Raw genomic sequence first — 25535 nt, 5'->3', positions numbered from 1 at the left:
TTTGCTTCCAGAAAGCTACATCTAGGGTGATGCAAACTTTCTTGTGTATGAGGAGGAGCCATGACTGCTGTGCTTCTGGTGGGATATTCCAAATCTCAATCAGCGATTGCAAATTCTTTGGGATTTTCAAATGGAAGATAAAATGGGTCCTGGCCTATTATTTATTTACTTCTTGACTTATTATTTATGTATCCCTAAGCAGCACCGTCCTGCCAAAGCGAATTTCTCTCGGCGTCTTCCAGCCTGTGACATTTATATTTTATTCTTGCCCTCACTCAATGACATAAAAGATAAGTTCTGTGACCTATGAAAACCTGCGTATTCCAGATCAGAACTTTGTTTCTACCTGCTGCAGGTGGGGAGGAGTCGGACTGCTTGGCATTATTAAGCCTGTTCTTTGTGCGCGGGGGTGGGAGGCAGGAAGGATCCCTTCCCTCTCAAGGCAAGCATAAATATTTCAAAGCACACGTGATTCTAATTCCATTGAAGCTCCTCTGAAACATCCCTGACTTTTTATTGAAAGTGAGATGATAATGTATGGTGGCCTGCAACGCAGAGACCAGTGTTTTAAAACTACTGCTCTTGGGCCAAGTGATTATGCAGTGCAGCTGTTGCGTGCTACACTGGATTGCTTCGTGTTTTATGAGTTCGTGGTGCTGTGCAGCACAGAAGTAGGAGGATTTATCAGAAGGCTGAATTCAGCCTTCTGAGTATGCAAGCCTGTCTTGTCTTTTCCCTTCTTGATTTGTAGTAGCCACTAACAAACAAAGCAACCGATAAAGTAAGTTGCACTTATTGATTAGGTTGGCACTGTGCATGTCAGAGGCAGATGAAGATAAGCCATAACTGTGGACTCTCTTCAAGTGCACGATCGGATAAGAAAGAATCAGTTAATCTGAAACAGGTTATCATTTTCTTCAGATATTTAGTACCCTTTTCAGGTCCTTCTCCTGCAACAAAGGAGCAGTCCCACTAAAGACATATGAGATCTTTTCTCCCAGGGACGTTGTGATCACACCTGCAATGCTCAGATAGATTTTTCCAACAGCACAGCCCAACATATGGGTGAGACATATTGAGCACCTTCTATCTCCTCTTCCAAAAAGCCTTGCCAATCCCTTTCATGTCCAGATCATAGAATCATAGAATGCTTCAGGTTGGACTGCTCCAGATGACTGGATAGAATTTCTTTCTTCATAAAGTTGTTTGAAGTCTTTGAAAGGGTCATTTAGTGTTGCTCTTCTCTCACTCAGGAAAAGTCTACCAGCACCCTGCGATCCTCATCTGTCCAAAGAAGCAGTGGTCCAGGGCATCAAAACCCACTGTTCTTTCACAGACATGAGGGTTGGGGCCCATCAGCCCAGGCCAACAGTGGATTGGCTTCATCAGGGCTCAAAACTCAGCTAGCTCCTCTACAAAGTGATAATTACGTTTACTAATAGCTCATTAAACATTGATCAATCTTCCCAGAAATAGTAACGTTCTAATCATAATGCAGTGGGATCACTTTTACCAGCTTGTTTTTGAGGCCATTCTAATTGGCTTCACGACAATTAAGAAAGTATTTTTTTAAAAGTCATTTCCCTGGAAATGTTATAGAACAGTTTGTTCTGCTTAGAGATTCCCACTCCAGGCTTCGAAAAGTCGCTTTAACTCCCTGCGTGCTGTGAGCTTCCTCCTAGCATTTCAGCGATGCAAGTGCCAGTTCAAATTATGCAAGATGTATCCCACCCTTTGTACCCCAAAGGTACTTATTCTGAAAATTGACCATATTAGAGGACTAATTGGCTAAGCCACCATGCTGGCTGATGTGAAACGCTTTCAAACACCGTGAAACAGCTGTGTTTATCGGAAATATGAAGAGCGACTTTTTAATAAGGAGATCTGGCAATAATCCAAATTTGTTGAAAGGAACTTAACACTTCTGTGTATAATACAATACAAGAGGTAAAGAATAGAAGCCTAAAACAATAGCTTTAAGCGCGAAGATTTTTGTGATGAAAGCAGTTACCCAAACAAGGGGGGGGGGGGGGGGGCAGAAAATAATTAAGAAACTTGGGCTGGGATTTGCAGGAGTCCTGAGAGAATTCATTAAGTGCTTTTGAATCTCAATGGGACTCTTTCAAAGATGTCTGAAAGTCCTCGTTTTTCTTACTGCCCAGGAGAGATGGACTTTAGGGTGATAAATGTAGAGCACTCTCTTATTCATGGAGTCAGCCAGACTGGAAGAGACCTCCAAGCTCATCCAGTCCAACCTAGCACCCAGTCAACCAGACCATGGCACTAAGTGCCTCATCAAGTCTTTTTTTGAGCACCTCCACCACCTCCCTGGGCAGCCCGTTCCAATTTAGATTAGCAAGGACTTGCTTCTACTTATATATTGAGCTGCTGAGGGTAAGACTGACCAGTCCTTGGACCAGCCCTTAGAAGGGAACTCAGATGACTGGAAGACTTAAGTATTGCTTAAGCCCCTTAGTGGGCTGTTCAGTAGCATGTCTGTCAGGTCCATGGGTGAGCTAAGTTCAAACTGATCCTGTCTTGGTTTCCCATTTGCAGTGAGAAGGCTGATAAACAATAAGCATAGGTAAAATTTAGGCATTACTGATACTTACTTCCACACTATAGAATCACAGAATCATTTAGGTTGAAATCGACCTTTAAGATCATTGAGTCCAACCATCAAACCCAGCACCACCATGGTCATGAAACCACATCCCAAAGTGCCATATCTACACGGTTTTTGAACGCCTCCAGGACTGCTAACTCCACCACCTCTCTGGACAGCCTGTTCCAATGCCTGACCACTCTCTCAGTCAAGATTATTTCCCCTACTATCCAATCTGAACCTCCCTGGTTTGCGTGAGCAAACACAGATGAAACGCTGACAATGGAATACAAAGAGCTGGGCAATGCAAGAGATAAATAAATACCCTACATATGATGGATGGAGGAGCTGTTCCTGCCCACAGACACCAAAAAGAAGGAATGCATTGCAGAATTATCCATCTCTCAGCTCCAGAAGTCAAATGCAGGTGGTCATCTAAGCACTGCTGAAAAAACAGCCCCATAGTATCTCCAAGTCAGGGCTGCCTATCAGCTGCTTTTTGCTGCTCTGAAGACCAGAGTGGCATAAGGCACCTGGACCCTTTGTTCAGAACCACTCTTTCTGTAAGAGATTTAGCAGCAGCAAGTGGGAGGCAGAAGGATGTTTTGCCAAGGCCCACTGAGTTCCTAGCAAAACGAAAACATGCTTAAAGCTCTGATAGGGTGCAGGGCTTATTGGTGTACTCTGGATTGTTGAGTATTACAGGCTGCTTTTGAGGACCTGTAGAGCTGAACCGAGCACTGTTTCCAGACTCTGGTACAGGCAGGGGGCCAGTTAAGTCAGCTATTTTGAGCAGATTGTTTTAAAACCTTCCTTGGGAGAACAGAATACTACAGAACTGATTGCAGAGGTAGAGAATTCAAAATCATACCTTCAGAAAGCACTCCTCCCTGCCAAGATCATAGCTAGAGGTCAAAAACACCTTAATTTAACCTGTTTGTAGAACTCCTGCTTCGCATCAAGCGCTGGCAACTTTTGCATGTTCTCATTGGTTTTAATACACATGATGTATTCTCACACAGAAGATAAAAACTACTGGTAGAATATATCATGTCTGTCTTATAATGAAATGCAGTTGATAAGTTTACAAGAGAAATGTAAATTCTCTTTAAAAACACAACCTTTATGTGCGTGATGATATAATTCTGCTTTGATACTAAAAAGGGCATGGTAATGGAATCTGTGACTTTGGAGTGATATATTGCTGTTAAGTTAATAGGACTCCACATTCCCACTTCTAATATCAGTGTTTCCCCCCCTCCCCTTTCATTCTGTAGATGGTAAGCTGATACTACATAAACATTGTTAAAGCTATAGTTCTACGCTACAGTAATTCACTTAACTTTAACATGATTTATGGTTCTGTCAATAGGAGGAGGTTGAAAATCCGGAGCTCTGATGCTTAAACATGGGTTCCATATTTAAAGCAATAATGTGCTTTTTGTGTGTGGCTGAAGCTAGAAGAATTTAGCATAAAGCAGAGATAAAAATATTATAGTTCACTGCACTGTTTAAAGCATACAGTTTAACTTCCCATCAAAGAGAGGAAAGGAACTGAACGTGGAATCAGTAAAAGCATGGGCACTTTGTTCCTGCAGCACTTTATTTGTATATGATTTTTTTTTAGGGATGCATGAAATCCTATTAGTATTTTTAACACTCCCCCCCTCCCTTTTTTTTTTTTTCCCATTCTTTTGCTCAGTTAGATCAGCTCCTTTTGTCAGGATGAGTTTAAATCTGGTCCACTGTGTTAATCACCCCCCATTCTTCTTTCTGGCACTTACCCTCCAGGCATTTTGCCTCTTTAGGAGATTAAGCGACCAAGTCATCTTGATGCTCTAACATGTCCTCACTGGAGCAACATATTAACACAACTCCTCTGCAAAAGAGCCCTCTTTAGAAGTTTGCTGCAGGGATGACAAATTAACCCAGCATGGTGTCCCACACATCTATCTCGGTACAAATTATTAGTGTAATAGAGCTTTTAGTTATGCATTTATCTAGTAATTATTGAACGGTTATACAAAACGAAGCTGAGCAATCATGGCCCTTTATGAGGCAATCTCAGTGGGTGGTCTTACAGTTAATTTAGGATAGGACTGTCTAAGCAGTTCACTCACACACAAATTAGCTGAACAGCCTGCTCCTTTAAATATTTCCTATGTCACAGGCTAACTCTTTACAATACAACAAAGGTAGAGTTTTAATTACACGGTTCCTGACTTTTGTTTAGCTGAAGCTTTAACCATTTGCTAGCTTTCCTCTCTGCCTTCCCCTGCATGGGATATAGGAGTGGATGGCAGTTCGGGTAGGGTACCTCCTAATTGCTAAACCCTGACCTTGAGGCCATCTGTTAGGGAACTGTTTTTCCATCAGCATCAAATTATTTCAAAGTGAGGGAGCAAAATCAAAGTCCTCACCTACACCTAGGTTAACAGTTGCCCTCGTTGAGCTTAAAGGTACTTTGCAATCTAAATGATTCTGTGACTCTATTCTGACACTGGAAACTGACTCTATGATTCTACCCTGACACTCTAAACTGATTCTATGATTCTACCCTGACACTCTAAACTGATTCTATGATTCTACCCTGACATTGTAAACTGGTTCTATGATTCTACCCTGACACTCTAAACTGATTCTATGATTCTACCCTGACATTGTAAACTGACTCTATGATTCTACCCTGACACTCTAAACTGATTCTCTGATTCTACCCTGACACTCTAAACTGATTCTATGATTCTACCCTGACACTCTAAACTGATTCTATGATTCTACCCTGACACTCTAAACTGCTTCTATGATTCTACCCTGACACTCTAAACTGATTCTATGATTCTACCCTGACACTCTAAACTGATTCTATGATTCTACCCTGACACTCTAAACTGACTCTGTGATTCTACCCTGACACTCTAAACTGCTTCTGTGATTCTACCCTGACACTCTAAACTGCTTCTATGATTCTACCCTGACATTGTAAACTGATTCTATGATTCTATCCTGATGCTGGAGAACTGATTCTATGATTCTGCCTTGATGTTGTAAACTGATTCTATGGTTCTACTCTGACACTGTAAATTGATTCTATGATTCTACCCTGACATTGTAAACTGGACCCTTGCTTTCTGCTGCCACAACAGCAACGCTTGTCTGTTGGTCAGTTATGCTATTTGTGTTTTCTATTCAACTTTGTTCTCCTTATGCTGTGGCTCTCTTCTCTTTTGGCTGTCTTACATTACCGTCCCATGATCTGAGTTGTCTGTATCAGAACAAAGCTTTGTTTTTGTCAAAATTCAGTGGAACGGAGGATTCCTGTTGACAGAATCGAGGAGCAGCCACGGGTAGTTGTACAGAATAGGCGATTACAGAGCATCCTTTTACACCGTGTAGCTCTGGAGGGAGTTAGTAGGAATTTTCACTTTGATTTGCTGGAAGCTGGCTGACAGGACAGCTAACAGGCACTGATAGCTTGGTGACTCTGCAAAGGATGTTGAGAGAGAAGGGCACAGTGTCTTCCCAGATAGGTGACATAAAGATTTTGCCCCTTTGGCACGAATGGAGAGTACTACCCTGCAGAGTTTCCCTGATAGGCCTCGTCTTGATAGAAATCTCAATGTCAATGCTTGTTATGGAGGAAATTAATATAATGGGAACCACTCCACTAGCTGACTTTCATCCCTTCTTCCCTCTCTGCTCACACACCCATTTGCTTGGGTTCTTGTGCTGTATTTCTTGTTTCTCATAATTGTGTTTCTCCTCCATTTATCTTCCTAACATACCATCTCATTCTTAATTTTCTTTTCTTTCCTTGCCTTTTCTTCCCTGCTTTTTGGCTTGCAGGATCTGTGCTGTCATATTCTGTGGAAATGCTTGAATGCTCTGCAGCACAGGCTGCTGTATATCCTAGGTTTACAAGATCATGGTCAATTTAACGTTTCAGCCAGCTCCAGATATAAAGCCACTAGAGTGTAAGTAGCAGTACATGGAAGCCTAAAACCACTTATGTAAATACTGCTGTCACCCACAGTATTTAAATCCTTCACTGTCTGGTATAGAGTTCAAGTAGGTTAATGCCTGGGAAACTTTGTAAGATGCCAGCAAAATGTGATGGCTTTGCAATACTGGAGTGCTGTGGGGAGCTAAGATGACCACCAAGTAATGTAACTTGCAGGTAACAAAAGCATGCTGCGTAGGAGCTAGAGAGCCAACTGCTTGAATTTCCAATGCTTTGAAAAGAAATTCTAAAACTGATAGTGATGTTAAAGCCACCCTATAGGTGATCAATTTACCATCTGCCAGACACTGAATCCTAACTACCCTGGTCCAGAGAAGACATATGGTGCATTCATAGAGTCATGCCCAAAAAACTGCCATCATCCAGTGCGGCTCCATGAATCACTTTGCTAGCTTATCACCAAAGAAACTTGGATCTTACCACCATCTGTTGGAACTACTGAGGAGTCACGGAAGCATTGGCATCCATGCGCCAGCACTCACTGCACATCTGGTCCTTTGGTCAGCCAGCTCAGATCCTCTCTGCTGGCTATTGCCCAGCTGGGTTGAGTACTGGCAGCAGCACCAATGCAGACAGGAAACTACAGCACAGCCTTCCACACCACGGTACAGTGCAGATAATTTCATGAGGGCAGAGGTTTGCCAACTGGTTCTTTGAATGGAGCACCTTACAGCTAAAAAAACCCTCTCGAGGATCAACTCCTCTTCCAAGCAAGTTTTGTGTCCGAGATGACTCTTCGTGGGGATCACTGGGAAGGGCACCCAGTATCCTGGGATACCCCAGCGTAAGACACGCACTGTGTTTTGAGGACTGTTTGGAAGCATGACAACGATTCAGGAATATTCCTGAGGAGGCATAAATGGCTGGTTGTCAATGACAACACCTGCCATGAATAGTCTGCAGCTTCTTTGCTGCTGTCTGCTTTGCTTGTGCTTTACAAATGCATCTCACAGACACATCCAAGTGATAAACTTGCACATACGAACATCAGAATGAGATTGAACCTTCTTGTTGTTGAAGTTGACTGAGGAGCTCACTCTGATGGAGACCTACTTACTCATGACTTTCTCTGAAATGCCTCTACAGACCAAGGAGTAAGTTCTGCTCTTATTCTTCTTGAAGCCCACTCAGAACGACCTGCCATTGACTATCTACATAATGCCTCTGTACCCAAAGACAGCGCAACATGTCTGCACTGTGTTCCACCTATGGCTTCTGCAGTTACTCATGGTGGACACACTTGGCTTAAAGATGATATCCTCTTACACGATTGCAGTATATTCTTTATGTTGCCACGTTTGATACCTGAAAAGCTTCTCCCTTCTGCTTACTGTCCTAAAGTACACTGGAGGGAATGAGATAAAGAACAAAGCTGGATTTGCAGGAACTAATCCATCCCAGCGTATTGCCCTTTGCTAACAGCGATTGTTGTAGGAGAGAAACAAGCACAGCCAGTGTGCTGTGGAAGAAGAATACTGAAGAGGAATGTTCAAAAAGAACAAAGAACGAAGCCTGGAACAAGATTTTTCCAGGATGATGACACTTAAATCACCCATGGATGGATTCAGAGGGATTTTTCCTGGAAGTCTGCAAGGCTTTGTTTGTGAACAAGCATAAAATAGAAAGAGGCTTTGAAACGATGTTGCCGAAGAACAGTTTTTGCTTAACTTGTTAGGAACCGTGCTGATCAGAAGCTGTGTTACTTCTTCACAGAGTTGGTAAAGACATCTTCTAAACAAACAGAAATTTTGGAACTGTAATCACTGCATTTGCAATTCTGGCTGTCTTTGAGTGTTCTCACACAGCTGATGGATACTCCCCAGTGTAGGGAAAAAGTCTTGTTAAAACAGACTGTAGATGAGATTGAAATAAGACATCACCAGTGATATATTTCCTTTCTCAACCACACAAAAATCCCAAACAGAGAGGGGTCTAAACAGGGGCAGAGGAAAGCATTCAATGATCTTAAAAAGTAAGTGTGAGGTAAAACACAGCTGAATACAGAAAGGCCTATTAAGTAATCAATCAACAACTCAAACCTAAAAGGCTGAACTTCCAGAAGACAGAAATTCAGAGTCAGCTGATGTGCACTGAAAATAATGGTAATGGAACATTCACATTATTCACACTTATATCACCAATTATCAGAGCTTTTAAAAGAAGATATATTTGCCAGATAGCTCAGATCCAAATTTCAAGGGAGATCTGTGTAGAGCTTAAAGATGCCTAAATACCTTCTGAGGATCTAGGTGTGTGTCTAAGGGCAATAAATAATTTTTATGGGACTAACCACAAGGTATCAAACTGCAATAAGTAGATTTAACAAAGCACCAAACCCCACGCAGTGCAGTGCAGTGCAGTGCAGTTCTGACCTTGCTTCAACTCAGTGCAATTCCATCCACTTCTTCACTCCGCACCACCTGGATTGTGCAGACAAAGAGGCTCCTCCTGGTTTGTGCTGCCCTCAGTAAAATCACACCAACGCCAAACAGACATTGCCAAACAACTTCTAGGACAAATTGCTAATGTGCCTTTTTATGCTTCACCATTCCACCAATGCCTTAATAATCTCCTCCAAATGTGACAAAATCTCGTAGCAGAAAAACGTGTCACAACCATTCATTCCTATTTTTGTGTCTTCCAAAGAGGTTCTTAAGAAGTCCATTCATGCCTGTGTGCTACTATGCCCAAGTGAGCTCCTTTTCAAACGTGAGCTGAGCACTGCATTTAGTTTTCTAGGTTAAATGCAAATGCCTCTTTCTAACAACAATGTATAAGCGCATCTCTAGACCCAGAGGACATCTCTTTTACTTGGGAAGACAGAAGGCTACTGTGAAGAAAACCAGCCAAAGCTTTGCAGGAACCAACTTCAAAGGAAGTCCTCTAACAAGGTGGCTCTTCAGCACACTAATACCAACAACACGAGCCCTAAATGACCGGCAGAAACAAAGCCACAGTGCTGGAAGACAGGCGTGGTTCAGAAGTGAGTGATGGATACTTGTCTCAAGTAGCAAGACTCAGTCTACCTTACGGATGGACACAAGCAGAAGACACTCTGAAACACATTCTGTACCTTTCCCCACCCTCATCAGATAAAACCTGAAGCTCCCAGAAACCAGCATCTCCACCGTAGGCACTGTTGAATGGTCATCAGGAGTTCAACCGAACAGCCCAGCCTAGCAAAACCAAACTCAGGTCTTGACAACTACAAGCTCTGGGTGATCAGCTTCTGAAGCACAGCCTGTCCCTGGGTGGGCCACGCGTGGTGAGGACTTTTCCATGTCAAGGCTCTGGGATGGAGACTGAGTGCCGTGGCTAACGTTTAAGCTGCCTGGGGGCTCTTGGGTTAAGCCTCACCTCTGGGTCCTGTAATGACAGGTCGATGGTGCTGTGTGAAAGCCGTTCCAAGGGAGGAGGTCTGCGAAGGCGAGGGACTGCTGAAACCAGACTTCTCTGACTTCTTTAATGTAGTAGGCGATGGCATTCCTGGCAAGAATGATTGATAAGTGCAATTTAATAATGCTAGGTCATGGAACGACAGCCTATGCATTGTGAAAGTGGGTGCAGAAGCAGCTAGATAAACTTAAAGGACAAATGAAATGGAGTACAACAGCGAGCTGGAAGCTCACTTTTTATTTGTGGTCTTTTTTCTTTTCTTTTTGTTTTTGAGGCAAGAGCAGCCATGGTTTGCTCTGAGCAATGAGAACTAAAAGGCAGCCATATCTTTCTTTTAAGTCTGAAATATGGATAAGATGCAGCTTATTATTGCTACTGAAACCTACTCTGCTTTATTTTTAGAAACCTGTAATAGCTGGAGCATTTGGATTTTTACAGGCTTTTTATGAGTTCTGTCTTTCACTCACTGCTTGGGTAGATTATTGCAAATGGGTCTTTAAAATGTGCTGCACGACTCAAGGCACAACTTGAGATTGAAGTTTTCCGAGTTCAAACTTTGCCTCTCCTTACACTGACTTCAAAGGTATTTGAAAGTAATATGTTTGTGTGGTTCCCTTTTGTTTTAATTCTTCTTTTTCTTTTTTCCCCTTTGTTTTTAAAGGGTGAATGGTATTTGTGTCTTGGTATTAGGAATTATTTCAGAGTTGTTATTATGCCCTTGAACTATATCAAAGGCTTCCAATGAAAAGCCAGAGCTAAGTTGCCATTGGGTGAAACCTCTCCTGTGGACAGGAAGAAGTAGTGCAATGGTAATGTGACTAGTTTCTTAGACACCAGGAGAACAGCTCCTGGTGATAGATCACATCAAGCCCATAACACCAAAGAAATTAGCGGGCTGAATATATTGCAATGGGCTCTTAGCATCCAAGCCTCTTCTGCATGTGATTTATGCCCGGTTAAAAGAATATTACAGCATGCAGATGAAGAATATCTATGTGTGTCTTTATTATTCTCTGTATTTTTATAGTTCTAGAGGCATTCTGATTACCTGCACATAATATCCAGTATAGAGAGTACCTCAGACGTTTTGCATCTCCGTAGGGATACAGCAAAACAAAGGTGCAGGATAGTTGAGGTTTCAGGTGCAAAAGCAAACCATCAAATAGTGCAGAAGCTGAGCTTCCACTAGCAAAGTCATTCAACCTTATTTACAACTCTCTGTTTTTTTAATGGAATTTAATTGTTAAAAAGTAAAGAGAGAGGCCTGGATAATATTATCTCTGGACAACATTATTAACTTTATATTTAATAACACTAGTTTTATAGTCCCTGGGAAGTTGATTGTAATATGCAGGAGCCTTCTTGTACTTTATATGCTGCACTGCTGGGGTCTTAATGGTTTCAGTGAGGTTTTGCAGTTTATGTTTCAGAAAGTTAAATAAAGGAAGGGAGTGGTTAGAGTTTCAGTGTTGTACTTGCAGCTTGCTTTCTCAAAACTGCTGTAAGGGTTTGCTCTTGTGTTGGCTTTTTCCTCTTAGCAAGAAAGGTTACTGCTTCATCTTTTAAAAGTAAAAGTGTAGAACTGACTATTGTGCAAGAGAAAAAATACTGGGCAGGGTTTTATTCTTGTTGGTCTTAAGGACTTTGGAGTCAAAAAGGAAAAAGTTTGTTCAGTTCTGGGGGTAAGAGACAAAAGGAGACTGAACTAAGGCATTTGAATGGAATATTCCAGTGCAGCCTGCTGCATGTCTCCTCAAAGGGAATGCTGGGAAGCAGCTTAATTATTGCTCTCTTTGAGTGTCCATATTCAGGACAAGGATACCCTAAAGAAGTAATGGTTCTGTGGACCCAAACTTTCTTATGGTAGAGAAACTGAGGATGAAAGCACTGAATTAGCATCATCCACAAGCTCTAAACACAAAGTCAAGGGTCAGTGGCAGCATTTGTGTTTGGGGAAGGGTAGAAGGACAATGCTGCTGGCAGCAAGGCAATGAGTACATCTCCATGCTGGGCTGTGGAAGGGGCTCAGTTTCCTCCCTAGGATGGTTTAAATGCAGCAGGCTCTATCCCCCTAAGTGCAAGGTATCACAGACAGGACAAGTGACTATTTATGCATGGAGACTAGGGCAGTAAAGTATGCCTGCTGTGAACTGCTCTACCTCTAAAGGTTGGGCAGTACTCTTGTGTGGAGGCACAAAGCCCAGCACACAGCCCATGGCTGTGAGGGCCACGAGCAGAGACTCTGAAGTGGACATGAGTACCTGCACCCTGGGCAAGCTATTTTGGTCCTGGAAGGAGTGAGATCTCCAAACCTACGCAGGACATGGTTTAGCTGGCTCAGGAACACTATGCTTTCCCCATATGCCCCAGCTGCAGGGTTACAGGAAACATCATAAAGCTTCTGAGAGAGTCAAGAAGCTGTTCTTTCACCCCTGTGCTTGACTTATCTAAAGCATGGCCCAGGGAAGGGGTGGAAAGAATGGTAAAATATGGTTTAAGGCTGTAGCAAGTTTATCTGCTCATGTCCAGACACTGGAACTTGAGGGGCTACAGCAAAGCTGATGAATGAGCTTGCACTATGGCAATGATGAGCAGCATCACGTTCCTAAGGGGATGGGTTTTATATGGTCGAGGCAGATGGATCCATGTGAAAACAGAGATTTGAATGCAACACTATGTTGTAAAAATGAGCAGAAAGACAAATTGAAGCACTGATAATTGGTTCCTACTTACATTGATTTGTTATCATCATTCTGATTGCCATTATTGTGGCTACTTTGGTCGCTGTTGTTGTTTCAGAGTATTCTGCAATGTGTTGGTTTGGAACAGCCTACCTCTACCTAATGTTTTTATTTTGTTTGAGGTCTGCAATGACACATTTTATTTTGAGTGATCATATCCATCAGATCTCAGGGAGGAAAAACCCCAATATGGCTGCTTCCTAGTTCAGAAGAATATGCAAACAGGAGCTTAATTACATCACTTAATATTGACCAAGAGAAAGAATAAGATGAGCTTGCCAGCTCATTTCCAAAGCGTGTTTTGTCCTTTAAGAGGGGAGGGTATGACAGAAAGTTAGGCAGTGCAAAGCAATTAGCATCATTCACATTCTATGTTGCGCTAGCATGGTGCTCTAGCAGCAAAATTCAAACATTCTTTGAATGGGTTAATAAAAGAAGAAATACAGTCGGCATGCAAGAAAAAAGGTTTCCAAGAACAAGCCAAAATACGTCCCATTCTTCTAAATTTATCACAGCCATGTCACATTATCCTTGAGACTGCCAGGAATGTCAATTTTTTTTTTTTTCCAATTTAAAAAAAACTCTCTCATTTAGCACCATATGTTTGGTTAATGTGCCTGATATATCCTGCGTATTCTTTAGTCCATCCATTTCTAATACTTGCTTTCTTCTTTCCCCCCTTGCTAAGCCATATGTTACAATGCTGGTTATTCTAGCGACGCTCCTTACAGGAGCTGAGAGCGAGGGAACTCTGCTTTAATCACCCAGAAAATCTGGGATCCAGTGCTACAAGTTTCACTCTCAGGTAAGTGGGCTCAGCCTTTGAGTTAGCTTTGTAGGTGCCCACTGCCTGATGAAAATCAGGCCACCTACAAATAGGAACAACTGGGATGCAGGGGACTAAGATAGGTGACTAAACGTGGAATTAGGTGTTTAATTTTTGGCACCCATGTTTGAGACTCTTGGCTAGTTTTAAAGGTCTTCTCTTTCACACCTAATGAGTTTTAACACATTTAGCGGCCCCCAGTTTGCAGCTTCCCCTCCTGTGTTGCTCAGGAATGCAGGAAATTAAAAAGTTAAAACTGGATGAAAAGGGATGCTGCTGCCTTGCATGGCTTTCCTCAGCATTGTTCCCAAGAGCTAACAGATATTGGGGAGCACTGTGCTCGAGACCAGATTTCAGCTCCTCACCTGGCCCCAAGGAACGGGTAGTGCCAACTCATGAGGACACCTCCGAGTCTCTGCTCTCCTCTGTCTCCTCTCTGGTGCAGGGCAGCAACAAATTACAATCTCCCCCAACCAGTCTCAGCTGTGCTGGCCGGTGAATAGGGAATGGAGCCAAAGATCCTCCCCATTCCCTGCCTCTTTCTATCCATCTGCTCCGAGCAAGGAATAAACAAGAACAGCCAGAACACAACGGCTGGGTAACCCAGGTGGGGTTTAAAAGTGTTTCTAACCACTCTGTGGTTAGACTGTATAGGACTGTTGTCCAAATCACAGCCACACCTGGCACTTCCAGGAAACACAAATTCCATAATTCAGATCTGAGTCTCCTCTGAATGTTATTTAGAGTGCAAGAGAAGAAAATCAGACTTTGCCTATTTTCATCTTATGGCAGCTTTTAACTACAGGGAAAAAAAATGGGGGAAAAGTTAATTGCTAAATAAAAAAGAAAATAAAGGGATTTGTGGCATAAAACACAGATGGAAGTCTGAGTGGGTGTGTTACTTTAAATTACTGTACTCGTGTTCATGTGATTCCAGAAGGAGATGTATGCCAAACATATATGGTCTTAGCCTTGCTCCCATTAAATTGGATTCATGTTATTTTTTTTTCCTCCACTGGACAGAGGGAAGCAGATCAAAGACCATGATGGTGCTAAATGGAACAAGATGTGTACTTCAGTCTTTTTTGTTTTGTTTTGTTTTGTGTTTTTTTTCCCCAAAAGGAAATATTAATTTGACATGGGTTTTTCAGCTGAAAGGAATTTTAATTGCAGTACACAATAAGCAGAAAATTCAGACGACAATAATCTTGAAACTGTTAGCAGCATTATATTTCTATCAAGGAATTTGGGTGCCTTTTCAACATTAGAGCTTTCTGAATTTTCATTAATTTGGCATTTCCCTAAACACACGAGTTATTTTGTTCATTCCACATCATGCATCACACCCTCCTGCTCAATGCAATAATGCAAGCGTAAATGGGGTCCTTGTCCTTGAGAGACTCTGGTTACTGGAGCCATTGCACGGATGTTGAAGTCCCGCAGCAAGACTCTTCCAAAACTCTGCACTTCGCAAACCTCCAGCCCAAGTTTAATCAGGGAACGCACAGGGATACTTCATGTTCCTCATCTTCTAAGGGGCACTGGAGCATTGGGATGGTTTTAATTCCTCTACCTCCTTATGTTTGCCAGTACTAGAAACGCACCGCATAAGAGTCTTCCTTGAGTACAGCTAAAGATCTTCAGATTGTCATGAATGAGGCTGATATATATATTTATATGGACCAGAAAATGATGTGTGAGAATCGAATGCACAAGTCTTTCCCAGAACAAATAAATCACTATGAACCTATTTTCCACACACCTTTGCTCCTTAGCAACCGAAGTACCGAAATCAGGGTTAACTCTGATGGAGGGAATGGAGCCACAGCAGTGTAAGAGGAGAGCAAGCCCCCTCCTCTCCAAATCTACAGCTGTTTATGTATCTCTCTCTGTATGTCCATGCAATTTCACTTCTTGAAGTACTAACATGATTCCAACCACACACATCTAAACAGCAACTCCACCTCAGGACAGCCACAGTGGTAGACCAGCTAACGTTCGTCTCCAAAGGTGACTTTGTATAATTACCCCAATATTCCCAGTAGCTGTCTGCCACTAGACTCTTGATGGAGATTTCATAACAAAAACTATGAATGAAATATGGTCAAGAACTTCATTCTCAAGGGACGCTCTAAGAAGGACTCACAGAAGCTCAGATAGTACCAGGTGGACCATGAATTCAACCACATGCAGAACAAACAGATGATGCAGAAAAAAAACAAAGTTGGCTATTGAAAGAAAAAAACCAAACAAACCCAAACCAACAACCTCTGATATGTGGGAAGAATTTTGCAAGGAATTTTCATCCTTCTGTGCAAATTGTTCCAGCAATCTCACTGAAATCAGTATCAATAGAAATGCTGATCAGCTGCTTTTATGTGTTTTTCTCCTTCACCCCCAGGAAATTCTTAATTTCAGGCTTCTCGAAATTTTGATGGCTACACTGTCAGTCATGGCAAGTCTGTTCTCCTTAGTGCTGAGCAAACTTTATTTGTCATCAGCTGAGATACGATCACACTAACTGCCATCCATCAGTTTGCTGTATTAGTTGCTCCAGTATACACAAAACACAACGCAGATGGAAATTCACTCATCCTAATGAAGTGCTCTTTAGTTTCTACGTTCTGAATGGATGCTTGCTCTCCTGGTCGCATTCTGAGTTACCATCATCGCTGATTAACTACCTGCCAGTGAGTACCTTGCTTCACAGGACTACATCCAGCTTAATAAACTGTGATTTTGCAGCAGGGGAAAAAAAAAATGAAAGCTTCCCCTCTATCCACTTATCAAACTACTGCATATGCATCACCAACACACACAACCTCAAAACTCGACATCTGACAGATCATCAGGAAAACAGAGCTAATCTATCCGTACCCATCAACATCATATCATAGGTGACTGCCAGATACTTAAGAAGCTATCCAAAAGAAATGTCACAACTCTTTTTCAAGACACTACAAAAGGAATGTTCCAAATAAAATAAAGCAAATGCACGTACAAGTAAATGAGCCAAAGAACTTAATAAAAAGAGATTGATTCAAATGAGGACCAGAATGTTCAGAAAGGGCTGAGAGAAAGAGAGGTGCCAAAGGCGCATTAAATGGATTCAGTGGCTTTAGGTTGTAAATGCTTTTGGACTCCTCAGCAGTTTTTAGCCAAAAATGATAATTTTGAGTTAGAATCAAAATTCTGATGTCACTTAGGGAAAAGAAGGTTGCCATTTCTGCTCTGTAGATGAGTAGTGCTTCATTTACAGAGGAGAAATAGCAGGGAAAATCTTGCCTGCACAATCTGAAACCAAGCACTGCAGCATTCACCATTATTTTAAACTCCCCCATTGAAGTCTGCCTGCCCTGGTTTGCTGCCATGTTCATTACCTTCTCTCTTTGTATCTATGTTTACAGCATCATCTGGATTGGTTTAGATCTCTTAAGTCAGCCTTCCATGCCTCTTTGTCACCCAAGTGGTTCTTTCAATAAGTAATAAACCAGTGCTAAACTTATTACCCATTTCTTCCAAATATAATTTAACAAGATTCTCATTTAAAAGCCTTAATGAGAAGTGGGATAAAGAGCAAGGTAAGAGTTTACTTTTCCCTGTGATTTGATGTTATTTTCAGGATCATTTTTTGCATTGTACAAATATATAAAGACTTAATAAGAATACAGACACACACACCCCTTTCTAATGATGTCTTTAGACATCTCATCTAAAATTCATGACTGCATTTGTTTCATTTCAAATGTTATCTGAGAGTTTTTCAGCATACTTAGCAGATCAGATAGAGGAGGCTGGGCCAAACTGCAGCCATCCATAGGAGAATATACCTTTATGTGGGTGCTTTGGGGAGGGAACATCTATAGCTCTAAGGCAAAAAATGCCATCATAAATTTGGATGGCATTTACAAAGCCCTCTAAAAAGTCTTTGCATATGATTATAGCTGAGGTATGATATTTTTGCAAGTAAAAGACCCAGAATAGATTTATGTTTCAACTATATCTTCCTGAGATGCATATGGATGCTAAATTGCAAGCGATACTAAAGGGAATTTTAGTAACTAAAGAGGATGGAGTCAACTTTTCTGGATTTTTATTGGGTGTTTTTTCCCTCCCCCCTCCAAAAAAAAAATCATTTGCTTATTATTTGCATGTCATCAAGAGATCACTGACCACCCAAGCTATATATAACAATGATCTCTGCTGAACGCCGAAGGCATGAGGTGGGAGATGGGTAAATATGGAGATTTTTTCAACCTGTGACCTCAGTTACTGCAAGGTAATGTTTCTAAATGACTTTTACGATGACGAGACTAAGTTTGGCATTAATATTGGGTTTGAAGTCTTAATCGGTCTCCGCTGCCATCGAACATATGCTTTAATTAATAAAAGAGCTGCGGTCAGGATTGAAAATAGCTCAGGTAATTTACCATGGACTGCAAAGTCACCTGATTTCTGCACAATTTGAGGTGGTAGACATTGCTCCGAAGAAAAGGAAGAGTTGCAAACTGAATTCGTGTGCATCCTACCAAAGTGGAATGGGTTTATAATTTGACAGGTCAAGAGTGTGCTCATGGAGCTGTTATGTAGTGCTATCCAGTGGTTCCTGGTATTTTCACCAGATGATTGCCGAGCTTGGGGAGCCACAGGACTGAGCAGTCATCTCATTTCCCCGTGACACAAGAAATAATTTGTAGCTGACCTACAGCTGCTGTGCTCTTTCACTGGAAAGTGTCCATTGCCAGTTGCACGCTGGTGAGCGCCTGCTGGAATGGCACTGGTGACCTGGGGAAGGTTTGGCAGCTCCCATGCAGCAACTGCTTCCCAACAGATCAGCTCTCAGGCAGGTGAGATCAGATAGCTGAAACCAGCCTCATTTTTCTGCTTTCCCAGTGGCTTTAGGATTCTGGGAGGAACAAAGAATTCCCCTGGAAGAAAGGAAATGTTCCCATCACAGAGAAGGCAGAGCACAGCAGTTTGGTGTTGGCAGCGGTTCCAGAGGAGCTGTGTATGACCAGGCTGCCCGCAGGTCTGCTTGCATGATCTGCCCAACACCTCTCTCATCTACTGAGCAATTTAAAAACACATCTGACAGAGAGGCAATGGGCTCGTAGGGGAAACGTCTCTGCAAGTTCCACCAGAACAGGCATGGAAAGGCAGAGGTAACATTTAAGTGCTCCTTCCAGTGCTATCGCTCCGGCAAAGCGCTCAGCACAAGCTCCCTCCTTCCTAGACACCAGAGAACCCACGCGAAGAGGGACAACCTGGTACCTCCCCCCCCAATCCAACACAAAATGTCTATGCACCCAGAACAAGAGCATTGGCATTGTTTGAATAAGCACACCCACCATGTAGTGCTCCGCGGTGGTCGGGGTTTCTTAGATATCCTGATTTTATAAAAGAAAGTAAAAGAAGAAAAAAGAAACAAGGTGAGAGAGAACACTATCATATTTTGTAGCAAGCAGGATACTGTGTGAAATCTTGGCCCAGTGAAGTAATAAAGGGGAAGAAGCTTTTCAGTTTGCTTAAGGGAAGACTTAGGAGCAAATAGTAAAAATTAGCAAAACTCCACATTGCGGGGGGGGGAAAAAGGGAGGCGTTTAGGTTCAATTAGGCTGTGAAAAGGAAAATGGCACTTTAGCTTACTGAAACAAAGGGACAGAGGGAGCTATCAGAAGCAACTTTACAGGATTTGTATGCATGAGGATGCTGCTTCACTGGACCAAGAAAGCTACAGTATGGGACAGGGTTTTTCTTTTTATTAGACACTTTGCTAGGTAGCTTTGTCGAACCTCAGAAACTGCTGCTCTGGCATTACGAAATAATCCTACATAACTTGATCTCATGAGCGTAGGAACACAGAAAAACAGCCATGCCAAATCAGATTACAGGGATCCACCTAGCCCAGTATCCTCACTCTGGCAGGGGTAACTAAGGGATGCCTAGAAAAGAGTCAAAAAGACCAGGGAAAGCATACAGTGCTAACTCTTCAAAATACTCTCCCAGCCTCCAACGATTTGTGAGTCAAGGACTTGTAGGACAGAGTTGAAATCGTAGTAGTAAAGATACTCAAATGCAAATGCATAGATTTACATCCCCTCCCTCCTCCCTCCCCACCCACCCCTCTCCCCCCAACCCCATGGGTTTTTTTTGGCTTTCTACCCCCATGAGATTTCTACCAGTCACACAAAAAGGTTTCACAGTTTGGTGCTGGCAAGTCCAGTGTTCTTGCCACTAACTCTGAGCGAGCTAACAGCTTTCAAGCCCAATGATGTTACGTGCGTAAGAGCATCCAACACTTTTTCCTCCGTAAAAAAACAAGTGACATGTGTGCTGAGGTGCTCTAAGTGAATATACTTTGGGAGATTTGATTAAAAAAAAAAAAAGAGAGAGCAAGACTCTGGCTGCAAATTGATATTAACATTTTTCAGTATATGTGTAAAACACATGTTTCAGAAGAATAGAAGAGAGAAACTGTCACTCACTGGGAAGCTTTAGAGCTATCTGGCTCCCTGGGAAACTGCATGCAACTATTCTGGTGTCCAAGGGTTTGACCAGTGAGTTTCCTCTTCCTGCAAAGAATGAATGCAGAAGTAATAGAAAGTCTGAGGGGGATGATTTTAGCAAATGGCTAAAGATACTCCTGTTCTGCCCACTCCAGCAGGTAGGAAGCAGGTGGTGGTGGTGGTGGAAGAAAAAGGGTGGGAAAGGAGAAACACCTACATTCCCCTCCCAGGAGCTGGCACAGGGGAAGGACAGGAGGCTAACCTAGCAGCACCCTCGCGGCTCAGCCCTCTGAAATCTCTTTGTGATGCTGCATTGACATGCAACGATGCCGACAGGTCACTGCAGTCCCAGCACTGCCACACAATGTCAGGACGTTCTGCTCTGATTCTCCGGGGTCTTGCTGTGAGTCCCTTTCAGGATGGAGCATGGCTCACCGGCACTTGGTGATTGAAACTTAGCACGCTGGGGTGGCTGAGCTTCATTACTGCTGCTCCCAGGAACATAAAAACCTATATGCCCAGACAGCAACAGCAGCTCCTTGAGCTTCCTGCTTTATTTTACTATCCACTTTTCTGGGGAGTTGTTCTGAAGCTTTAGTTTTCTAAGTGAATCGGTGTCTACATGGGAAATCTTTGCTTCATTTATAAAAACATTCAGTAAAAGCAGAGGTCTGGGGAAACAAAACAAAAAAAAAAAAAAGAAAGAGCTTATCCTTACATTTTTGATGGCATATTGACTTGGTGAGAGTCTCAAGGCAGGAGTGATATATTAGGGAGTCCCCTATAACTTTACTTAAAGCAAAAATTAGAAAGTGATCGAAAAAAGTTTTATAGAGGAGAGCAGAAATATAATTTTAAGCCTCTTAAAATTGCCTGAACTGTGAAATCAAGTAATGAACACTAGAAAAGGATCTGTCAGCTGGAATCAAAGCTTAGACTAGTCAGCATTTTCTTCCTAAACCTTATTATGGCAAAGATTTTTCATCTCTGCACTCTGTTCATCCCAACAAATAAAGCGACTTGACCTCCACCTGTTGCTCGGTGAAGTCTGCTGTCATCTCTGACTAAACCCTATTCTTCCCCTTCAAAGCCCTCTGCGCCACTGAGAAGGTGGGAAGACACAGCTGTGCACCGACTCGAGTGGAGACCAGTTCAGAACCAGACAGCGTTTCACAGCACAGATTACAAGCAACAGAGAAGGAAAGGGGAAAAAGAAAATTGGGAAGGGGGGGGGGGAATGCAGTGCCAATGAATTCTGGAAGGGGGCAACATTTTTCATCAATTTAACAATGAGGTTTTCAGGGAAAAGGTCTCCTTTTTCCCCTCTTTTTGTGTGTGTGATATTATGAGCTACTATTTGAAGCAAGAAACATTTTGCTTATGCCATGACAATGAACCTGAGCTGACACCAGAGAGGAAGAAGTGAAGAGCATAATGGAAGCTATTTGTTGTTTCTTTTTGGTTTCATTAAGTTGAAGGCATTAACTGTTTTCAAAGAGGTTCGGCTCCAAATGCACGCAGGTTTTCTGGGCTGAGGAACAAGCTATGGCTATAGGATGTAAGACTGCTTAATAACAATAATATTATGGGACACGGAACAGCAAGGTATGTCATGAGGAAAACCATATAGCTATATAGCAGTCACTTCTTCAAATACACCACCGTGAAAAACCATGTAAGAAGCTTTCTAATACAAAGACATATCAGAAAAAGCCATTTCATATAAAGTTGGACTCCTCTGGGTGATTAATGCTACGTTCAACAAAGGAGACAGTGTCTGTCTAATTACATTAAATACTTATCTTCGAGGGATTGGCAGGGTGTTTCTGCTCAATGTCACTTTTCATGACAATGTAATGATAGATCCGTTTACTTACCAGTGCCATTAGCAAAAATTGTACTGTTTTCTCAACTGCCCTCATATCATGAAAATATTTGATTAACAGACTGTAGCTTATCTAATACTCTAAGCAACATATTCTGCATAGTTTTCTCTCTATTAAAAGAATGCAATTGCAGCTTGTAAAAATTTTATTGCACTCACACGCAAAAAAAATTAGATGAATAATGTGTGATATAGTTCAAGTCTCATTTGTTCACAAAACAGGTTTGTTGGATTTAAAATACTAACTTGCACTTAAAATATGAGTACTTTGGGGGGGGGGGGGGGGGGGGGGGGAAACAAGCAAACAAAGTCAGTACTCTGAGGCACTACTTCCCATCCAGTCTTTAGTTATTATTTCCTTTTCATTTCAGCACATCTTTTGAAACTTTTAATACCTTAGGGGGGAAAAAAAAAAAAGAAAGAAGAAAAAAAGCTTTCATTCCTTTGCTGAAAAATAGATATGGCTATATCCCAAGCCTTTAAAATGCACCACACCACGAACTGGCTCTTCAGAGTCATGCTCTGCGCCAACATACAGAGAACAATAAACCTCTGGAAGAATGTAGAGAGCAAAGACAGTTTATATAGTAACAAGGTAATTCCATAAACCTATATTGAAGAGAAAGGCTGTGATGTAAGGTTCTAGCAGTATGTATCAGCTACCTGATACTTACTAACAAGGTTAAACTGCTATCTGTTTGTCTCAGCACTCTTGGTAATTCACTTTTTAATGGATGGACAGGGAAAGTCAGCAGTGTATGGCACAGATCATTTCAGAAATAGGACAAGACAGCTCACGGCAGTATCTGTTTCTTTCCGTATGATCGCATCAGAAGTCTATCCTTAGCAACTACAATACTTCAAATCTACTCATAAATCCTTTGAGGGGCAGATTTATATTTAAGTAAACCAGGAAATTTGAAAAACAAAGAATCCTGAGGAGGAGGTGTCACTGTCAACTGGTACCACGTATCGTGCATCAGTTCTCCTCTTCTTGGCGTCATACGCCTGTGCAGGAGAAGGCACATGGGAAGCTTCCTTCGGTGAGGAGGTAGGACATCAGCCCCATTTTGTTACAGCTCCTCACGCTGCCATGAAATGGCAGCAGGAACCTACCCAAAATGACTCCTGTTAGGCACAACTCGACACAGCAGCGCAGAATTAACCCAAACCGTCTTCTAAAATCCCTGGCGAGTGACTCTTGCAGCAAGAAGATGACACCGCAGCCAACTGCCACATAGGGCTCTCCAAATTAATAATGGATTTAGGATATTCATTCCCTGAGCTGTGAGGGTTTGGGGTGTGTCTGCAATTATCTAGATATAAGTCTGACACACATTATCCTTCTATCAGTGTCATTTCCCTCAGTAGCCAGCAGATTATCAGCAGCTTTGTGATATTCCAGGTGTCAAAAGAAGAATTAAACCCACAACAATTGCACAAACAAAGGGACAAAAGAGGGGATACGTGGTTCTGAGCCCTGCATATCAATTTAATATGTGCAGCTGACAATGATGCAAATGTCCTCGGGAGAGAGGCAGCAAGAGCTGTGCCCAAACATACACACACCACCGTCAGCAAGATGGCAGGGAACAGAAGCAGTAGGATTCCCAGCCCAGGACACATGCCTCAGCAGGCAAAGCAACCCAACGAAACAATCCTCTGGTTGGGGAGAATTTTGGAAGCACCTGATATGGAAAAAGGCCCTAAACAAGCCAGATGGTACTTTTAGCTGGCAGCAGAAAGTAGGAGACAGCCAAAAACATTACAGCATTTCCCCAAGAGGCCAGCAAATCGATTTTTAACCTTTTTTTTTTTCCTCCCTTTTTAAAGTGACACTATGAATATCAAAATAATGTTTCCCTGCATTTTAAAATTACTAATTTTATGAATAATACACTTAAGAAGGCAACAACTGAAAGAGATGAGAAAGCAATGGATTTTCACTTTCCCAGGCTAGTTGCATATTTGACATCAGGTTTCTATTCAGTCACTGCCGCTGTTTACTCTGCATTAAGTGTCAGGTTTTGTTGAGGGTTTTCCACATAGCATTAAAGAGAAAAATCCTGCAGAAGTAGAAAATCACAGAATAACAGGTTGGAAGGGACCCCAAGGATCATCTGGTCCAACCTTTCTTGGCAAAAGCAAGAGAAATAGCACTGAAAAGAAAAAAAAAAAATCACAATAGCACAACAGTTGAAGGAACATGGGAGAAGAGATGTTTGTAAGGCTGCTTTGCCCTCTTAAAACCTGTCATTTACCCCCTCCCCATTACTTGGTTTCTTAGATGGCAATTTAAAAACAGAGGGCAAACAATTTATTTAATACTTAGAAGTTCCCATTTGGTTAAGGATTTGCATAAGAAATACAGCTGGTTTGGGGCTCTTTTAATTTTTAACATCTCCAAATGGCCAGAATTTGCAATTCCACCTGGATGAAAGGACTCTCTCCAGGAATCAATTTGATGTCACAGCTTCACTTTGACAATCAGAAGCAGCTCCTTGCACAGCATGTTCAGATTAGGTCTGGCCAAGCAGTTTTCACTCAAGGAATGGAAAGAAAAAAAGATGTAGGTTGTAAGGACTGAATGGGGAGAGTGATGCAAAGGAGTCATAAACAAGTGGCAATGACCACAGCTCTTTGCTTCAAAGGGGCACCTCATACCCAAGGCTGGGCAAGTTCAAAAGAAGACTCAGGGTGACGCTTCACTTTCATTTGCTGTTATTTTGGTTAACAGTAAAAGCAAGTCCTACGACAGGGTTAAATCTGGACTCCATCCAAAGTGCTCTCTCCCGCTCAGAGCAAGGTAGTACATTATTGTGCTGCATCACAGATAATACTCCTGGAGATAAACCTGCTGCAATAAAAGGGGACCTTACCCTAAGTGCAAAGAAAGTCCATACATTTCTGTTTTTCAGATCTCATTGGCTGGAAATCCTTACTTTGAAAATTAAGATCTACTTCTCTACTAAACATGGAACTTAAGCCCTTGTCTCTGGCCCTTGCTGATATAAAGTGGCCCCACTCCTTTCAAGACATGAGGACTATGTCTCCCTTTCTTGGCTTTTGGGGGTTCAAAAATCCACACGCACATCCCAGTGAGGCAAATGAAGACTCTGCACAACACAGTAAAACAGCCTATAATTTTCCAGCTAATTTTAGCAACAGGATCTCTTATGTTATGCCTTTTGGTGTGTATCACCCTAAAAATAGCAGCAACCATTGATGTGAGAGAATAGAAGAAAGGATGATCTCACTAGGGCTGTAGGCTGGGCAAGTGGAGGGTGCTGTGGGTTACCTGTTCTCCCTTGAGCAAGAAACCAGAATAAGACTGTAGCCAGTGCACATGCTAGATAAAGATGTGGTGCTCACTTTAAGTCTCTGTAAAGCTGAAAAGTGAAAGAGAACTACTAGAATTTAACTAGCATCCTTTATTTAGGCTGCAGCGTCCTGATTAGAGCCACTCAGCTGTATGGGGTAGCACTGCTCTCATGCTGTGAGCTCTCGGGTTATGGGTCAAGGTTACAGGCTGCTCACTTCGGGTGAACAACATAG

At 42.2% G+C, this 25535-nt stretch overlaps 1 protein-coding gene across 19 annotated transcripts in view; it reads right to left on the bottom strand.

Annotated features, from left to right (window-relative positions):
• Positions 1 to 25535, bottom strand: part of NFIA (nuclear factor I A) — a 422658-nt gene that overhangs the window by 52026 nt on the left and 345097 nt on the right. For 8 of the 19 annotated variants that reach the window (XM_064147011.1, XM_064147013.1, XM_064147002.1 and 5 more), the window contains 3 exons: positions 20075 to 20161; positions 18938 to 18976; positions 9984 to 10112 (listed from right to left, as the gene is read on the bottom strand). The exons of 4 other annotated variants lie outside the window; for them this stretch is intronic. In XM_064147011.1, the coding sequence (XP_064003081.1) occupies positions 9984 to 10112; positions 18938 to 18976; positions 20075 to 20161 (255 nt within the window). The remainder of the gene's footprint in view (positions 1 to 9983; positions 10113 to 18937; positions 18977 to 20074; positions 20162 to 25535) is intronic. 7 more of the 19 variants (XM_064147005.1, XM_064147018.1, XM_064147010.1 and 4 more) reach the window with 4 other exon arrangements.

This window comes from Pogoniulus pusillus, chromosome 8 (assembly GCF_015220805.1).
Source record: "Pogoniulus pusillus isolate bPogPus1 chromosome 8, bPogPus1.pri, whole genome shotgun sequence".
In the NCBI taxonomy this organism is placed as follows: Eukaryota; Metazoa; Chordata; class Aves; order Piciformes; family Lybiidae; genus Pogoniulus; species Pogoniulus pusillus.
The sequence above is the reverse complement of the archived record's forward strand: the minus strand, read 5'-3'. Positions and strand labels throughout refer to the sequence as shown.